The 19717-nt window shown below is 43.1% G+C and overlaps 1 protein-coding gene and 1 non-coding gene across 3 annotated transcripts in view; one reads left to right on the top strand and one right to left on the bottom strand.

Moving 5' to 3' along the window:
• LOC126334553 (protein hunchback) overlaps positions 1 to 19133 on the top strand; it is a 39444-nt gene extending 20311 nt beyond the window's left edge. The window contains exons 2-6 of one of the 2 annotated variants that reach the window (XM_049996927.1): positions 8925 to 9065; positions 9455 to 9876; positions 10032 to 10352; positions 11293 to 11452; positions 15952 to 19133. In XM_049996927.1, the coding sequence (XP_049852884.1) occupies positions 8955 to 9065; positions 9455 to 9876; positions 10032 to 10352; positions 11293 to 11452; positions 15952 to 17418 (2481 nt within the window). In that variant the 5' untranslated portion in view covers positions 8925 to 8954 and the 3' untranslated portion in view covers positions 17419 to 19133. The remainder of the gene's footprint in view (positions 1 to 8924; positions 9066 to 9454; positions 9877 to 10031; positions 10353 to 11292; positions 11453 to 15951) is intronic. The other variant, XM_049996928.1, reaches the window with a different exon arrangement.
• Trnag-acc (transfer RNA glycine (anticodon ACC)) lies at positions 15571 to 15647 on the bottom strand. Its single transcript has one exon. It is a non-coding gene; the product is annotated as a tRNA-Gly (tRNA).
• Positions 19134 to 19717: the final 584 nt, after the last annotated feature.

Here is a 19717-nt window from a genome sequence, read left to right as displayed (position 1 = left end):
AATTACTTCTGGTAAAGACCACGATTGTTCTTTGAGAGGCCATCCCTCCTTCTCAGACTGCGCCAAGCGCTTTTTATTAGATACTCCAGGAATCTGAGACTTAAAATATTCATTAATTGTTAGATATGAGTAAAAGACGACACTACGCTGCCACAGAACCAGCGTGGATAGCTGGTCTAGGGGCTGAGGACTAAAAAAAAAAGAAATATTTCGTGAATGCCATCAATAATTTCAACGAAATAAGCGTCAGTTTCCGCTAAAAGGCCACAATATCCAAAACAAGGATGGGCCGTCATTATTTATCGCACGCTGTTCGGTTAGTGAAACATACAAAATACACACTCCACTAAGTAATAAAGAGCTAAGTGTACTATATGATGACAGTGGTGTTGAGAAATGAGTTCAATTAGAAGTATTAAAGCTCTGTTCTTTCCTCATATTTTTGGAGTTACGTAGTATCTTCGCCTAAATAATGACTCGTCAATCACCTTATTAGATAAGCTTTATTACGGATATTTACTGCTTATTTTATTGAATAGTTTGCATTACCGCGTGTATTTTACCAAACACCACTGCCTGCGTATTAAAAGTACACTGTCTTAATCGCCATACAACATGATCTTTAACAGACCACAATTTAAAATTTCGCACGACAATGTGAGCAGATGACGCGAGAGACAATAGGCTGGGACTAACGGAAGACAATAGCGACAATAGGAGTCAGACCGATGCGACAGCTGGGCCGTTACGGCCGACAGACAGCAAACTGCTCGCGCTGACCTCGCCATGTGGGGGTACCACGGCTCCATCACCTACTATCAGGTAAGCACCGCCGTTTTGTTACTAAGCAAACATCGGTGTCGTATAAAGTACGTGGAGTGAGCATCCATAACTTTGCAAAAAATGCAATGCTTTTTGTGCCTGATAAACGGAACGAGAAAGTTTCCTAGCGATAACCGCCGCGCTAAAGTTTAGTGTAAATACTGGTTGTCCCCCATCTATTCTGCCAGTATAGTTGGGCTCAAAAAGGTAATACCCGTCCGGTTTCTTACTGAAAAGATTGTTTATTTAGAAAGTTTGTATTTCTGAACGTGAATAATTTTCGTTCTTGTCCTCTACCATCATTTTTTTTCGTGTACTACGTATTAAATTATTTGCTACAAAATGTCAACGCATGATTCAATCAAACAGTGTCTTTAATTGAAATAGAGGGGTTAACGAAATTTAGTGATTTTTAGAGACGCCGAACAAATATGTTAGGCTCAAAAAACACGGATGTGCTATAGTAGATGTTGATTAGCTTGTTTGTTGACTACACTTTTTATCTGCACTCTTTATGTAGCTCTGCGCGGATAAATGAAACAATATCTGCATGAGGCTTATGCGCATCCGCGAAGCTTTCAGCCGCATCTGCGGATATAAAATATTTGTAAACAATTTTAACCCTTTTAGTACGCCGGAGATTTCGAAGGTAGGATTCGCCCGAGTCTAAATTTTCGTCTGCTGAGATTGAACCGCGTAATTAGCATGAAATTCATTAAGAACGCAGCGACGGATGGTGCCCACATTTTAATACCATATAGCATTCCAGAGAAACATTCCGTGAGTTACAAATATTTCCTAATTAATGAAACGGATTTTGTGAAATTTTTGTAATACTTTTGAGTGAAACGAAATCATGGTACAACACTGTATAGTACTTTAAGCTATAGTTTATCAAATGGACATTTCTTGAGCAGAGTTATATCATGTTGAGGTGCAAAATCTGTCAGTGTGTTAAGCCTTGCAGTGTACATCTATAAATATATTTAAGAGAAGCGTTGACGGTGTCCCGATCTTCTACCGTATGTCATCTGTTCATTTGTAATGAATGTAATGCACAAACAGATGAGACCACAATGCAGTGACTCTTAGAAGCGCCGAATTTAACACAATAGTTCTGAAAACTGAAAAGATTGTTCTGCGGCCCCAAGATCTGTCCCCCACTCCCACATCCATGCTGTAAAGATACGGAACTGTCTTCTTTAAACAACTGCGCGACTCGCACTGTTAGTCAAAAAGCGAGAAATATTTGCGTAAATGTATTAGAGACTTTTAATCTAAAGGTTCAAAGAACATTTGTATTGGTCTAGGCAACGGTAATATCCAATTATTTCGGAGCGGTAAGAAATTTCTCACGTCCGTGCTGTTCAACGTTTTGTCAGTTGATCTTCCCATCTTCAGTGCAGTACACTGAGATGTGCGATCGTAGGCTTCCATAGACAGTGCCCTTTTATCTCAGGTATGTTAAAGCATCCCAAAACAACTAACACTTCAGCTACTTTCAGTAAGTACTGTATATAATCTCCAGACGACTGTGCGAAAAATCCATAGGCACTTTCTTTTCATACTGAACGAACAAAAGCGCATGCGCCAGAATAGATATCACAGAAATATATGCGGATGGAAAACTGATAGCGGTTGTCTGTAGCCAAGATACGGTTGCCGTTACGCCTTGTGCAATTTCTACAGAAATTAAAACTTCAAAGAATGCTTAGTTCCCTGGGAATCGTTTCTGTATATAATTTAGTTTGTAGTGCTTGTACGTCTAAAATTCTTAAGTTGGATTAACCATTCCTGAAAACAACACTTCTGCGATACTGAAATTGCGATCACACAAATCCTTTGCTTCCAGGACTGCAAATGCATATGCGGGGGGAGGGGGGGGGGGGGGGGGTCGTGGTGAGGGTGAAGTTTAGTTTGCATGTTTTCACATGCACTGAAGTACTTTCACGTCATTATTTCCAGGTGTTTGTTTGATTAGCTCATAGGTTACTGGAAACTGTTCCCTAATTGTAAAAATTCAGAACTTTACATTGGCTCCATCCTAATGAACATGAAATTCGTTGTTGCTGGTACGCGTTTCCATGTCAGATATTTTATTTGAAAATTCGCGCAAGCTTTCTGTGCGCTATTAAATTGCTTGTTATTAAATTTTATTAAGATAGTCCATTGATCTGAAGTTACATCAGGACCATCGTAAGGATATATTAATATATTAATCCCCATTTTTTAGGAAAGGAAGCTTATCTTTTTTCACTCGCCTTTAGGACTCTACCTATAAAACTGTCTACATGATTACTAATCCTTAGTACTTAACCACAAATTTTCTTATAGTCTGTTAGCTTACGTATGTAGACTGCATAATGCATATTTTGGTTAACTAACTGGCGCAACTAAGAAAGAAGGTTCAGAATCGCAAAAGGACCTACATTGTATCACGCTACACCAGTAAACAAAAAAGCGAAATGAAAGAAAAACCATTATGTGAAACATACATTAGGCAGCTAGATAATTAAGACTTGACGTAAGCGATGTAACTACAGTATCCATTATATATGTTGAGTGTCGGTAGCGTTTGATGTTTAGGCAGACGAGTAGCTTACGAAGGGTTGTAATTGACCGAGCAACAGTATCCTTTCCGACCTTTTATTTTTTATTGAGACACATGTGGCTGACGCATTAGACCAATCAAAGCTGCCGTTAGTTAAATCATTCTTATGTGCTATGGACGCATGATACTCTTGTCATGTAAATGAAATGTCCAAAGTTGCGAAATTGCTGCGAAAAGTAAATTACCTATAGGTACCCACTACAGCGCTCCGCTGAAAAATAAAAGAATCGGAGATTTTTTCTGCTACCTGTCAAATAGCAACTTCGAAATTTGATCAGATTTGTTCACGCTTTAAATGAAGGTCAAAACATGAAGACGTATAAGGCATTTTCGGATAACTCTGGATCTAGCTAAGTACAGACTTGGCGTTTCTTAATTAATTTCGTTGTAGCGATAAGCGGATTATAGTATCAGACGAAGCTAATAATTTCGATGGCTAAGCGGAGGTGATGTGCGAAGAATCGACCCGCAAAGTCTCTCATGGGCTCCTATTGTCGCGAGACGGATCTCGCGTGTTGGCAGGTCAGACGCATTACATTGTGCGTTATCATATAGTATCTGCAAATTAACTCAAAGCGATAGTAAGGTAAAATAAATTTGTTAAATGTATACATTACAATTAAATGCATTAGTACAAACTAGTTTTTTTGCTAATTACATAGAGTATTCTTGCTACAATAAAATATACAACATGCTTTATTTTTAAATCAATGCTTTGTACATAGCTTTGGAAGAGTTTAGAAAAATACCAAATACTCTCACAACTTAGACAACGTTGTAATTTAGAATATATAAAATAAAACTGTGAACCAAGAAGTACCCCTATTTTTCTTTGCAGTAAGATTGTGATCATAAGTGTGCAGACCACAGCTACGTGAGTTTGTATACGGTAGAGAATGCTGATTCTTTCAATCGTTTCCACCTACGTTCGTGAATGCGTTTCAGCACGCTGGAAAAATCAAAACTTTAGTCCTCCTGCGTGAACCCCCATTTCTCTTATTTTATTTCAGTGATCATTTCTCCCTGCTTAGGCTGGTGATAAATCGCAGTCTTTGGGTAGCGTTCCCCACAGCACGATCTATGATTGAATTCAGTGAAGCAGGCCTGCCGCGGTGTGCGTCGTCTTTGCGTCCTCTCTCTGGACAGTTGTCGGCCTGCTTAGCTGGATGGTAACGTGCTCGCCTCACATGCAAGCGGGCCCGGGTTCGATTCCAGGCCGGGTTGGAGATTTTCTCCGCTCGTGGACTGGGTGTTGTCCCCACCATTTCATTCTCATCTCGGCGCGCAAGTCGCCCAATGTAGCGTTGACTGAAATAAGACCAACACTTAGCGGCTGAACTAGCCCGGGAGGGGCCTCCGGTCAACAATACCATACGCTCATTTCATTTTTTCTGGGAAGTTTCTTAAACGTTCCGAGTTTCTCATACTGACTGAACAAATCCGTGATTTTGTTTGAATCTTTGCTCTCTTCAGTTAATACAGCTTTTCCCAATTCCAGACCTGCAACAATAATCAAGAATTGGGCAAATGACTATTTGTAAGCGACCTCTTTCGTGCGTGATTTACACTTCTAGGATTCTCTCAAAAATTTCATCCGTGTTCCTCCCGGCTATCGCTACAGTGCGGAAGCTGTAAATATGCCTGATGTTTGAAAAGGGCCAGTGCAGAATGGCAATGCAGCAGCGGGAGAGGGTGTGAGCGTTGTTCTTGGTGTTAAGTTTCTATTTGAGGTAGGAAGACGTGATAAAGTTTTTGGTTTTGGCTGGATGAGCGCCTATTTGTATAGCCATTCGAACATCTGCCTCACTGTGTCTTTGTTACAGTATATTAAGCAATGTTTGAACTATGAACCGGAGCTGCCCCCACCAACTTGTCCGAATAGATTACATCTTTTTTTGCAAAAGATGTTAATTGGGCTGAAATAAATATCCAGCTAATGACATCATTTCTGTGTATGCCCTTGCACCATTCAGATTTTACGTGAAAAAGTTTTTCTGGGAGGTTTTTGAAGCATGCAACTCAAATGTTTCAAACTTTTCGCGGACCGGTTCAAGTTTTGTAAGAAGGTAGACAAATACATGTTAATGATCGTCCTGTTTTGTGAAATCTTTGTCGTTGCCAACATATAAGAAACATCGTTCGAGAGACAGTAAAAACCTTTACCGGATTAGTCGTCGGCAGAGTCAACAGATATCTAATGGCTGTCTAATGTCAAAATTATGGTAGAGTAAAAGCTGGGAATCAGAATGAGAAATGCTCCTACCACAGGACAAAAAAGGCAAATATGCCCTGGACATAGTTAGGAATGTAAAAGAAGGGAATTAGCTTTTCGACTTCTCTGGTAGCTTGAAAGACTAACCGAAACCTCTTCCATATTCGCACTTTTTTTACGAGATAACCTTACTTACCAGAGCAGTGAACTCTTAGCTGCAACGTGTTGGCACACCTGCATCTTGCAATTTATGGGCTCTGCCAAAATCCAGTAGATTCGCCAGCCACAGTAAATCATATGGCTCACGACCAATACCTAAAAACATGGCTAAAAACTTTTTTGTGGCGAGGTAAAATTTCTGAGGATTTGTTCCTAGGGGGAGGGGCGTAACAGCATGTTACTTCAGTTGACACGATGCATTATATTACATGACGTAGGTACTAATACCAACAAGAAAGAAAGCGCGAATGTGTCAAGATGTTTTGATTTAAATGTCTTTGAAGCTGCCAGTAAGTTTGTGTAATGTCCGATAATTTCTTATTTTATGATTGCGGTATGGAATGGGCAAAACAGTTCAGACGAAATAGAAAGGGAGCTTTTGGAATGTGGTAGTGTAGAACAATGCTGACGATTAGATAAGCAGATCGAATAAATAACAAGATATTCTATCGAACTGGGGTTAAAGAAATGTCACGGCTTGAATAAGAGAAAGGATTAGTTGATAGGTCACACCCCGTGGCTTAGCAGGATCGTCAGTTTGGTAATGGAAAGTGTGGAGTGTAAAAATTGTAGAGGGAGAATTCTTGAATGTACAAGTAGGTTGAAACGGCTGTAGGTTGCAGTAGTTACGCAGATGAAAATGCTACCATAGGATAAACTAGTGTGATGAGTTGCATCGAATCAGTCTTCGGACTGGAGACAACAATGGGCGATGAAGCAGATGAAACTGCAATGTGCAGGTTCTAATTACAAAATAAAGTAATTGTAGCTGCAGTATTTCAATACCATTAAAAATAAATCTCAGAATTCTAACAGTGTGCGGTTTTGTAGCATATTCAAAAGCGTCACTACGTACATGCTTCCGATCTTTAAGGTTTGAGAAAGGAGTTTGCTGCGCAAGAAAGATTGGAAATTGGCCTTCAGACATGATCGATAATAGTTAAATGTCACGCATTTTACTGTAGTGTGCAGAACTTTCTTCTGTGGAGGGAGCTGAGCCAGTTTACACTGAAACATGCACTATGCATCAAATTCCCTTGCTGTGATAAACTGATGTTTTGCGTACCTGTGAAGGTAAATGCTGTACGAAAAAGTTAGAAATCACAAAGTTCTAAATATTCGTCCATAAGTTAGTTTTTGTACTCAATCCCCTCCCCCAGATAGTTTTCGATTTTTTCGAACACTGGCGAATGTTTCATTAGATCAGAATAAGAAACAGGTCAATCTTACTGTTAAACTGACAGCGATTTCTATTCATTTGAAATGGACATGGCTATTGTAAAAGACGTAATGTAACTTGTAGGAAGAGGTGAACAGTGAGCCAGTAACGTTAAAATTCTTGTATTGTATTTATTTATTTGTTCTGGTAACACAGGCTATATCCCGGTTTAGACTTTTTAGCCAGTCGCCCGGTAACATTAGAGATATGTTGGGTGGCAAGCGTTCGCTGACAATATTCGGGAGGAGCCAATTAGCAGTTCGCTATCCCAAGTGCACACATTGAAAATACAATAAAATAATTTCGTCAGCAGACGGTCACTGCCTTCCCCTTCGGCAGTATGTTTGTAGTAACATTACATTAGTTGGCATTTGACGGCGAGCGGCCTACACCAGCGGTATCTTGGCATTGTCGTAGAGTTGCACAGTGTTGCCACTGCCTCTGAGTATTGTATGTACCAGTTGTCACGAACGTGCTTTCATATCAACTTAGAACAGATTTTTGACACGCTCAGACACACTACATGGAATAAACTAAAGGTGAATTTCAGGATTTTTACGCGAGTTTTGTGAGAGGTCATACGTAAAAAACCTTAGTATTCGGTGAGAGTTAATTATGGTCCAAACTGTAAACATGCAGTTTTCTGAAGCTAATACATAACAATTTGATTTTTTTTGTGTGGGATAAACCCACTAGAAACGATTTTCTAACGCCACGCAGATCAGTGTCTGCCTCTAGGCTAATGGTTCCCAACCTGGGGTAGAATGTAATTCTGTGAGAGGTAAAAACGAAAGGGGCTCAATTGTTTCGGGTACCACACTAAATTATTGAGAACACTACTATTATCAATATTTCATAAGACCTTAACACTGATTACGTAACTAATCAATAATTGCTTTTTCATATTCTAGCGTTAACGTGTGACCGAATGTGGTGGTTACACTTATGAAATAAATGTATGGTCATCTTCCTCACATAGTTCACCCACTACACACGCACTTCGTATCACGAATTTAATAGTAAAACTGGGAGATACAAATCACATATTCTTAAACCTCTCATGAAAATATCTTGTAGATAGCTTCCGCAATGAACTTGGAAATGCTTCATTATTCACTTTGTAGCACTGATAGCATAACATATCAGTAACTATGGAATGGCAATTACAATGCAGTAGGGCCAATGCGTTATGACGATTATTATTATTATTATTATTATTATTATTATTATTACTGACGGTGGAAGAAGACAAAACCACGGCAGCCTCAGTTTTCTAATTTCTGCCAATTCAGAAGTAAGGGGTCGAGCAACAAGTGATTTTGAAACAGTGGTCCAAAGTATATAGTGCAGACATTTTAAATTGGTTGATTTTAAATGGGGGTCCAAGAGAGTGAAAAAAGTGTCGCTAGGGAAAAGAGTGCTGCAGAGGAAGCATGGCTTCTAACTGTGGATAGTCAACTATCTTTTCTGCGGAATTAGCATGTAGCACTAATAATCCACTGAGAATTGTATAAAGTCTATAAAAATTATGTTTAGAAATAAGCAGGGCCAGTCGTCTTTATTACTCACTAGTTTGTGCTTAATGAACTACCTACAAAACCTAAATACCATTCCTTTCATTTTAAAAATGAGCGCTCGAAGAGAATGTTTTCTAAGTTTTGTTAAAGCGCTTACGTTAATGGTGATTCCAGGGAGGAGGGGGGAGAGGAGGAGGATGGTGGGAGGGGGGTTACTGTTGTGACAGTATTTGTCTCGACGACAGCGCAACCTAAGCGCCAGATCTCAACTAATTTACTTCGCACTACAGTCTGTGTCGGTAACACTAGGTCTTACATTTGCAGGAGGCATGCAGTAGCGACAACATCGTCGACATGAACACGACAGCCGCCGCCCCCGCACCTCCGCTCTTTCCTATGGCTGTGTCAAGTGCGGGACCCGCCTGGCATCTGCCGCACTTCTCTCCCAGCACCACCGCCCACGTCGTGAGTATATCTCTCTCTCTCTCTCTCTCTCTCTCTCTCTCTCTCTCTCTCTCTCTCTCTCTCTCTCTCTCTCTCTCTCTCTCTCTCTCGTTTGTGTTTGTTAGCTCCTCGTCCTCTTCTCTCTAGCTTTAGCTCCTCGTCCTCTTCTCTCTAGCTTTAGCTCCTCGTCCTCTTCTCTCTAGCTTTAGCTCCTCGTCCTCTTCTCTCTAGCTTTAGCTCCTCGTCCTCTTCTCTCTAGCTTTAGCTCCTCGTCCTCTTCTCTCTAGCTTTAGCTCCTCGTCCTCTTCTCTCTAGCTTTAGCTCCTCGTCCTCTTCTCTCTAGCTTTAGCTCCTCGTCCTCTTAGTCTCTTTTGTGGACGGTTAGCTTGACTCATTACCTTGTTCGCCAGAAGCAAGAGCCTTCTGATGGCGAGGCCGCAGATCGGCACGACGACTCCGGCATCTCGCCCGGTCGCAGCGCCAGTGCCAGTGGCAGCAGCGGCGGGCCTTCGCCAGAGCGCGAGGATCCCGGACCCTCGCAACATCACCACTATTTCCAGCAGCAGCAACAGCTGCTGTCGTCTCCGCCACCCAACCCGAACGGCCATTACTTGGAGCGGCTGGACAATACGCCGTCCCAGACGCAGCACAACGCTTACTACTACAATCCCCACCACCACCAGCAGCAGAACGGCCGCGGACAAACCCTGCCGCAGGAGCCATACTACCAGCACCAGCAGCAGCAGCAGCAACAGCCGCTTCAACAACAACAACAACAACAACAACAACAGCAGGAACAGACAGACAGTTCTGCACAATTCCAGCTTGGCAGGTAATCATTCGAACCAACAATTGATAATTCTCTCTTTCGTCTCCTTGGTATCAGCTGTTTTTCGCTACATGTACGCTTCTTTTGCTCCGTTTCTTTTGCGAATCTCCACTGTTCATTAGCTGATCCTCCCCTAACTTTACTTCCGTGTGTTGCAGTCCCGCACGCGAGCCGCTGGCGCGGGCCGTCCCCCAGTCTCCGCAACTGCGGACGCCGCCGCCAGCGGGCAGCGCGCAGACCAAGCAGGAGCCGGCCAGCCCGCCGGAAGGCAGCTCGTCGCCTGGCCAGCCGCCGCAAGCGTCCTCCGCCGTCTCGCAGGCCGACGAGAACTCGTCTAGCTCGTCACACTCCTCCGCGGAAGGCGAGGGCGCCCTGCGGCGCCTGCAGGCGGCTGTCGAGACGATGGGAATGGTCAACGGCAGCGCAGATGGCGGCACCACCTACGAGTGTCCCGTCTGCACCGTGCGCACCCAAGACAAGTACGTATCAACCAATAAAACTGAGATATTCATTTCTTCTATAATCTGCTTTGAGTTTAGCGTATAACTAATCACTTAAAATGCGAACCTTTGGTTTTTCTCGACCCAGTTGAAATATTGATTCCATATTTATGTACACTAATCCAACTGGCTAAGCCGCTCTCTTCAGCTGCTGCTAGCTGTGTACTTGGTGCGTAGCCTGCAACCAGATTCTGAAATATTGGAACTGATCCGTGCTGCCCACCCCTGTTTATACCAGAATTAAATTCCCGGCGCTCTCTACGCTCTTTTGTGCTCTTCTGAGCCCGCATTACTGATCTATGAAACGCACGCTGCAGTCGCGTTTTTCAGGTCTCGTGAATCAGGTTCTCGGCGATTTCTGAAAATTGAGTGGCGGGCCCCAACATGACACGACCAGTGTTGCATACACAAACTTTCTGGGACAATGTAGTTCAGGAGTCTGTCTACGTAATAGTCGGATAACCTAGTAAGCCGACAGGGAAGTTGCCGCTCATGCGAAACTTTCGGTCCGTCACTCTATTAAGATATTACCGGTCAGCTCATTCACCAGAACTGGAAAATGCTGATAAAAGTGCGTGTCATGAAATAACAGTGCGGAATCTGAAAAACAAATAAGAATCAATGGTCGTAGCACGTGCAGGGAGTGGAATTTGGCTACAAAAAGTGCCACACCTACAACGCTTCAGTGTTTAGAGTTGAGGCAGCGAGTACGCACAACACAGCTCGCGCACCTGAGAACTGCGACTGGGCCGGTAGGCGAAATTTGAACATAAAAATTCAAAGAAGTAAACTGAACGCCCGAAGACACACCATTAACCACTCGAGAGTTTAAATCTGGAGAGTGTAATTCGTGAGGATTAGACGTAATTATTAGACACTGTAGCAGTGTGGCCAGTGCAATGTTGTTTATCTGTGGCAGGGACCAGTTCCAAGCTCACCTGGGAACGCACTACGAGCCGCGGTGTCCTTCCTGCGATCACGTGGCGTCCACTGTAGAGAATCTACGCGCACACATGCGTGAGGCGCACGCGCTGTCGCCGCCGCAAGATGACCCAGCTGAGACCAAAATAAACTCCCAGGTAAGCGAATGCGACGGTCCTGACCATAGATGTCGCTGAATGACACAAATTTGTCTTGATTGCTTTTATTTATTTGTACCATAAAACTTCATTCGTTTCATCTTATCAACATCGATACACCAAACCGACCCACAGTCCTATACTATCGATCTTTTTCAATGTCTCTTGCTGGTACAAAGCAAAACGCGTAAATTTGTACGGAATACGTAAATAAAAGCTATCAAGATGAAAATGTGTACTAGTGCTATGATATGAACACATATTGATGTATATTTTTATGACAGTTGTTGCGCCAATCTGCTGGTACGTTTTCAACTACCAACTCTTCGTGTGAACATTAAGACTACAGAGGCTTTTCTTAAAGTAGACATCCCTATGCAGGATGCTCCCTAAAACAATCACGAACAAACTTCAGGGACAGGTTCCTCATGCAGAAATAAGTAAAGTCTACAAAAAGAGAACTCTAAAATGCATACATTAAGAGGTACGAGCACTTTTCCATCTTCGCTAGTGCAAAACACCTTCCCCCGAACAAGAGATCATAATTCTTAAATTATGGATTTTAGAGAACGTTTCCTTGCCTTTTTTCTTGTTTTGGTCAATACTTTCTCTCCCTAAAATACGAAAAGCAAAGAGCTTGCAGTAGAAGAGATGTTCCATAGTATCTAAGATGAGCCAGTGCTGATCTCTTCAGGTATGCGCTTTAGAGCTCTTGTTTGCTAGAGTTTTTTCTTGTTTTAGTATAAGGAAACTGTCCCTGGATATTAACACCCTGTACTGACTTAAAATAGATCACATTTTACTTGCAGAAAAACTACATGCAACATTAGGGGATTTCTTTTTTTCACTTAATACAGATCAAAGCTGCAATTAGCAAAGCTCTTTAGATTTTCGTGGGCGCGCCGCCCCCCCCCCCCCTCCCCCGAGAAAACGGGGGACTTTGACCAAAATGTGTGACGTCTGTGTGTAAGCAGTACTGCAAAACACTAGCATCACGGCTGTATCAGTCGATTTTATCGGCCTAACTGATTAATCGTGTGCTGTTCCGTTGTTTGCATTTTATGCACAGTATTACTGCGGTCCACCCAGCTGTCTTCAGGTGCTGAGAGTTTTGCTGTTGTGTAATCGCTACATAGACTCCAACCAGCCCGATAAGCAGCGAGTACGCATAGCAGCAAAACTAGGCTGGGTCGGTAGTCAAAATATTTTACATAAAATGGTAACAACTTGGGAGAACACCAGGAAGCACACCATAAAGCAATTATTTTATTGACTGCTCTATGGTTTCTGCAACCATCATCTGTGAAAATGCAGCTCTCTCCACCCCACCCTGTTACTAGTATCGAACACTTCCTGATCAGAGCTTAAAATTTGTCTCGTATATTTTACACACACGCTGGGACATAATTTTAAAACTGGGTGGCTCAGTACTAAACTTGCTACGACTGGAATGAGAAGTTGGCGAGCCTGAAAATAAACGATAAATTTATACCTGCCGTTAAGCCAATTGTAATGAGTAAAATGCGAAAATTCGTATTTGCACATAACAATTACAAATAAAGGATGGTGTGATATTATTTACAGTGAGGAATACAGAGTTTCGGTGTCAAACCTGCTGTCCACCATACGCAATTATGAACACCTCATCTGACGCGGATAAACGTGAATTTAAAAATTTGAAACCTTTGATTTCAAATTCGTTTCATGAAGGCTGAGTATAATACATAACATACTTTCCATTTCAGTCACCAGCAGGACGTCATCAGACGATATACAAATATTATCACATCCCCAGTTAGTTGTGTGTCGGGAAATGTTACATCGGTCCACTGCACTTAATCAAACCCTTGAAGTAGAAATTTGCGTCCCTTCGCTGTATATATCTGGAAATGACAAAATAATGGAAGAAGACACATTGCTTTCAAATATAACGAAATATCTTAGCATTGTCATGATGTGAATCATGCATGGTGGATCGTCTTAAAAATTTACTATTATGGAGACGAACATAGTATGCACATCCTTACGAAGTGTTTCGGGAATACGGACGACACATCCTTTAGTACAGAACTGTCATTTTAAAGTATACATGGATTTCGTGTGCTACTTTATTCTTTCTAGAGTAAAAATAACAGCTCCGGAGACAAAGCTTGTTGTAATTTCCTGAACGGTGGCCTTTTCGGCAATAGACGTGCTCTGCGCAAATTTTGCTACATTTCGCGTTCTTCATATGTACTGTCGACGATAAAACGCAGCGGATTAAGAATGGAATTTCAACGTGTACATCAACTTTAGTTTTAAGATTTTTTTGGAGTGGTCTGTTTTTCAAATTCAGGTTATTACCTGTGATTGTTTTCGCGGAGGACTGAGCTTAAAAACTAAAATTTTTTCCATAAAATCTTTAGAACGACACTACTAGTCACAAGATAGAACAATCAACGAATCATTTAATATAACGGTAATACAATAAAAAGTGAATGTTGATCATTTCATAATTATGAGAGAACTTTATGAAACTCAAACTGCAATAAATAAATGTCACATTTCCCGAAACTTTAGCACAACAAATTGTAGCCTATCAACAAAGATGTTGCGGTTAAGAGTTTTGATAACAAGCTTCAATGAAGAAATATATTTTCATATCAACGAAGGTTAAATATGAAAATCACTAATAACGGCAATTTGTCTTCGCAAACTTATAATCTAACATGCCACCTCTTACGATAGTTTCTTGCAGCCAATCACAGCACAGGAAACGTGCGCCATACAGACGCGTTTCTGCCGGTAAGCCAAAACAGCGAAAACATTTATTCGACATTACTATATTGTATTGTGAAATGAAATTTGTAGTGGCAGTCTGATATGTAGAGTAGGCCGATGTTAGGTTGAAAGGCAAAACTTGGTTTAAAACAAGAATGTAAGATCAACGATAAATGTACCATCGATGCCATCATTAGACACGAAGCTAAATCTCGAATTGGGAAAGGAACTCGTTAATGTTCTATCGAAGGAACCACCCAGCATAGGCCTTCATCGATATAGGGAAATAGCAAAAAACGTAATTCTGGAGGGCCGGACGGGGATTGGAACCAGCGTCCACGGGAATATGTCCAACGTGTTGACAGCTGCACCACGACTCATTCAGCATGAAGCAAATTCTTCAATCATGAGGAGTGGGAAGCAGAATAATAGACAGAAGCCCTTGGAAGATAGCAAAGGGTGCTGAATAGGCTTCTGGTAAAGCAAAGTGTTGCAGGAGGAGTCGTCACTATCCAGTTCATCAGGTGTCTCGAAGATAATGATTGAGTGAAGTCGTGTACGCTGCGCTGGAATTAGCAGATAGAAGCAACCGAGTAGGTGCCTTTTTGGCTTAAGTTTCTTCTGAATCACAAGTGCCCTATTTGGTTGTTTCAGCATTTAAAATTTTATACAACGAAAACATAATATTTCATTGTTTCAGTGTCTGTTACCACTTCTTTCACCACAGACAATGTCGAACTGCATAGCGGTTCTGATTCAAAGTTGAACTGTGTCAAAACTGCAATTAGCTAGGTAAAGTCAGTTGAGGCTGGAGGAAAGTACTGGATATTTCCTCTAGTAGAATCGTGCCTAGTGCTGGGTGTACGAACCTGCATACGTGTCGAGAGCTTTACGGTTTTACACACTGAAAATCTCTCATTAATGCTTTTGGGAAGATTTATGCCAAATAATCGAGAAATATAACGTCAATCAGTCGTAAGGTTACCCTTAACGTTCTTTATTTGGCGGTCCCGTCTCCCTGCTAGTGTACTAGGTAGCGTCCCTGGATTGGTCAGTATCCAGGGCTATGACAGGAACGATCATTCGGAGAAAAAAGTCTAGTGAACACGGGCTCTGAAATGCATACCTTCAGTAGTTCTCCAGTAGATGACGTTCCACAATAACGAAGACGTCGTACTCGTAGCTCTCATGGTATTCATATTACAGGGCTTGCGCCGCGCGGGATTAGCCAATCGGTCTGAGGCGCTGCAGTCATCGCTGGAGGCCCCATTCGGGGGAGTTCGGCCGTCGTATTGCAAGTCCTTTTTAGGTGACGCCACATCGGTGACTTGCGAGTCAATGATGGACACACAACACCCAGTCCCCTGCCGGGAATCGAACCCGGGCCCCCTGCGTGGTAGGCAGTAACGCTACCGCTACGCTACGCTACGGAGACGGACTTAGCTTAAGTAGTATGTAAGCTTAGGGACTGGTGACCTTAGCAGTTAAGTCCCATAAAATTTCACACACATTTGAACAGAGCTTGCAATAGATGAGATTTGTTTTACGGTATTGAAGTAGCAGTGCTCACAGCTCTTGAGGAACGCATTTAGCAGCCAATGCTTCTTGAACACTTCTGCTTAGAATGATCGTTCCTGTCATATTCTTGAATAATAATCACCCCTCGTGGAACACCCTATATTTTAAGTACTGTCTACTTTTTTGCGTCCTGCTAAAAGTGTGGGTCGATACTGTTGCAGGGCCGCGTGAAGACCTTCCGGTGCAAGCAGTGTGGCTTCGTGGCTGTGACGAAACTGGAGTTCTGGACGCACTCTCGCTTACACATCAAAGCGGAGAAGCTTTTGACGTGCAACCGGTGCCCCTTCGTGACGGAGTACAAGCACCACCTCGAGTACCACCTGCGCAACCACTCTGGCTGGAAGCCTTTCCACTGCGACAAGTGTGACTACCAGTGCGTCAACAAGTCGATGCTCAACTCGCATCTCAAGTCGCACTCCAACATATACCAGTACCGGTGCGCCGACTGCACCTACGCCACCAAGTACTGCCACTCTCTGAAGCTGCACCTGCGCAAGTACCACCACACGCCGGACGTGGTGCTCAATCCGGACGGCTCGCCCAACCCGCTGCCCATCATAGACGTGTACGGGACGCGGCGCGGACCCAAACAGCGGCCTCGCACCACCACGCCGAAAAAGACGGCTGCGGCTGCGGCCGCGCCGCCGTCGGCATCTGCGCCCTCTCCGGCGCCTCCGCCGCCGCAGCCGCAGGCAGCCGTCCAACCGCGCCAGCCGCTGCCGCCGCCGCCCCAAGGTGCGGCTGCACTGCCGCCGTTCGCGCCCGCAGCCTTCGCGCCGTTGGTGCGGCCCGGAGGAGCCGTCTTCCAGTTCGGCAACGTGGGTCTCGTGCCGTCTATGCCGGCCTTCCCGTACAACCCGGTGCCACACAACGCGTCCGACGCCGCCGGCTACGACGCCTACTACGCCGCGGCGCACAGCGGCGGCTTCCCGTTCTTCGTCAACAATAACAACGATAACGAGAGCCCTCAGGACGCGGAGGCCAAGATGCAGGACTATATGGCGCGCATTCTCGTGGCTACGCAGCTGCAGGTTCCCAACGTGCCGCTGCCGCAGGCCAGTACTCCGCTGCCGGACCCGCTGGATCTCACAAAGCCAGAGTCTCCCTCACCGGCAACTGTCAGATCGCAGACTCCGACACCGACGCCGTCTACGTCTACGTCGACGGCTGCGTCTGCTCTGCCAATGGAGGACGAGCCGGCGCCGGTGCCCGTCCCGGCGGCTCCTTCCGCGAACAAGCACCGCCGAAAGGGCAAGGCTTACAAGCTGGAGCGCATTGCCATGAAGCTGCAGTACCACGCGGATGACGACAGCGCAGAGGACGAGCCAGAACGGAAGCTCTTAAAGGCGGAACTCCCTCTCGATCCCGAGCCAGAGAAGGAACCGCAGCCCTCGAGCGACCGTCCAGATTCTTCGGAGGCAGAGGCGGACGACGGAGAAGACAGTTCGGAAGCTCAGCGCGACTTCTTCTGCGAGCACTGCGAAATCACTTTCCGCGACGTCATCATGTACTCCTTGCACAAGGGCTACCACGGCCTCAAAAACCCTTTCACCTGCAACGCCTGCGGGAAGGAGACAGCAGACCGTGTCGAGTTCTTCGTTCACATTGCTCGCTCGCCCCATTCCTAAACGCTAGTGTCCAGCAAAACAGCACCGTGAAATAAAGTGCTGTACACCTTCTAATATACACCTCCATCGTGGCATAATCGGACCAATTAGCTTAGCTATAAACAGTGCAAGCAGTTGCAGTGCTCATATTTCCAGCACTCTGAGGATATACTTAAATATGTGCGTCGTGCTGCGGGCACTCCCTAATGTAAGGTACCTACGCTAAGACTGAATGGACAATGGACAAGAACAGTGCCTTTATGTCTTTAATGAACATTGCTCAATTACTTTGAAATACGTCTAGTCATTCCATTTTTGAGTTACCAACCAGATATAGCTTCGAATGCATCTGACGCTGATCGACTATCGATTGGCTCTTTAGTCAGCATGGAAAGCAATTTAAATGAGTGCAATTTATTATATTTTTTATTATTTTAGATAGTTTTTTGATACAGTCAGATATAATTTTGTTATAGTATAATAGACGTATTTTCAGCAGCTGCAACAGTTTATCAGGTTACTGACCTTAGGATTTGTCTCCTTCCTTGAACGATATTGACACTAAATGCACCAAAGAGAGAACTTTCACTATGTAATAAGAGTGCTGCAGACGATGAAGTGATCTAGATTTAAGATTAATCAGCTGAAAGACGACGAATATTATCAGTTTCTCAGTGTTCCAAAACTGTAAAATGCATATCACTTGCTCTGATTGTTAATGGGAACAAAGTCACTTTGTAGTTGACAGGTTTTTTTTTTGCAAGTTGTATTTCATTTGGAGAAACCAGACTTAAAAGGTATAAGAATGAGAAGTCGAAGCAATAAATAGATAAATGAACACGTAGTTTTTGAATACGTGCAAATGTATTTTTAATATTGGAGTCAAGAGAATTCTGTTTTCATACAATAAGACACGCCAACTTAAGAACAGCAAATGGGTCAGTCACTGAATATTTTTATATGGCAATGCGAAAAATTTGAGACGGAAAAGTCACTTCTTTGAAAGATATTAGTTGTGCTAGAGGAAGGTTGAATTTGGAATGCTAGTTCCACTGAGATGTTGATAAAAAACTGACTGAACCAAGAGGTGTATGTACATGTGAAACCCTATTTTGATATCAAACTAGCAATAAGCCATATTTTTATATTAAATGTGATATTTATGTTCTGTTGTATCTCATAAAGATAAGATATTATAAATGTTGGTGTGTCTCTTCTAGAATGTATTGTCATCTGTGTAACAATAAAGTACATGAGAAATGGACATCTGAAATTTATATTGCTTCCTCTCCATTCCATTCAAAGTTATCTCCATGTAAACTTTGCACTTTGAGTGAGAAATGTGTGCAGATCCTGAGGATGGTTACCAGTAGAATCTCGTATGAAGTGCTGTTCAATCCCTTTACCGTTGCTTATGTTGCCAGCGAGTGATAATGCACTGTCCGCCCTCTTCAGTGCTAGTTGTGAATGCATTTTACAGCTTCATTCAGCTTGGCTCACTGGTTTACAAAGTGGACACAGTTTAAGACTGGCTCTTAAGTAGTCAGTGAGGTAAGCAATTGTCTCTTCCAGTTGATTCGCTACTTTGCAGTATTGCAAATTTATAAGAAGTACTACCATCAAATAAATAAATCTCCAAAGTGAATTTACATTTTTCCTGTGACTGTGGTTAATGTTAACATACGTTTTTCAGTAACTTAAAATTTTAAATAAATGGTATGATGTTGCTCATCAAACTGTCACTTGCAATTCCTTTTTTTACTATTGCAATCAGCTTTGGATCTGTTACAAAGTGTGTCCAGGGTCTGAGCAGAAGAGGGCGCAGTCGCCACCCCTCCCCTCCCCTCCCCTCCCCTCCCCAGAATCGGTAGTGAGCATGCCTGTTGCCTTGCAATATAGCAGTCTATTTTTTCCCTTCGTACTACATACAAGAAAGAACTGCAACAACTCACTATTCCTTACAATATCTAGATGGGGAGGAGAGATTTTATGGCCACTTCTTGAAAATACTGTAATTTAATCAGGTAAGCTATATTTCAAAATTTTGAAGAAATATATATTTGTTTTTAATGGTTTCTTCCAGCAAATTCTGTAATTATTTCAAAGCCGGCCGGGGTGGCCGAGCGTTTCTAGGCGCTTCAGTCTGGAACCGCACGACCGCTACGGTCGCAGGTTCGAATCCTGCCTTGGGCATGGATGTGTGTGATGTCCTTAGGTTAGTTAGGTTTAAGTAGTTCTAAGTTCTAGGGGACTGATGACCTTACATGTCAAGTCCCATAGTGCTCAGAGCCATTTGAACCAATTATTTCAAATTTTCCGG

Source organism: Schistocerca gregaria, chromosome 2 (assembly GCF_023897955.1).
Source record: "Schistocerca gregaria isolate iqSchGreg1 chromosome 2, iqSchGreg1.2, whole genome shotgun sequence".
NCBI classification, from domain to species: domain Eukaryota; kingdom Metazoa; phylum Arthropoda; class Insecta; order Orthoptera; family Acrididae; genus Schistocerca; species Schistocerca gregaria.
This window is presented reverse-complemented; position numbering and strand designations above follow the sequence as displayed.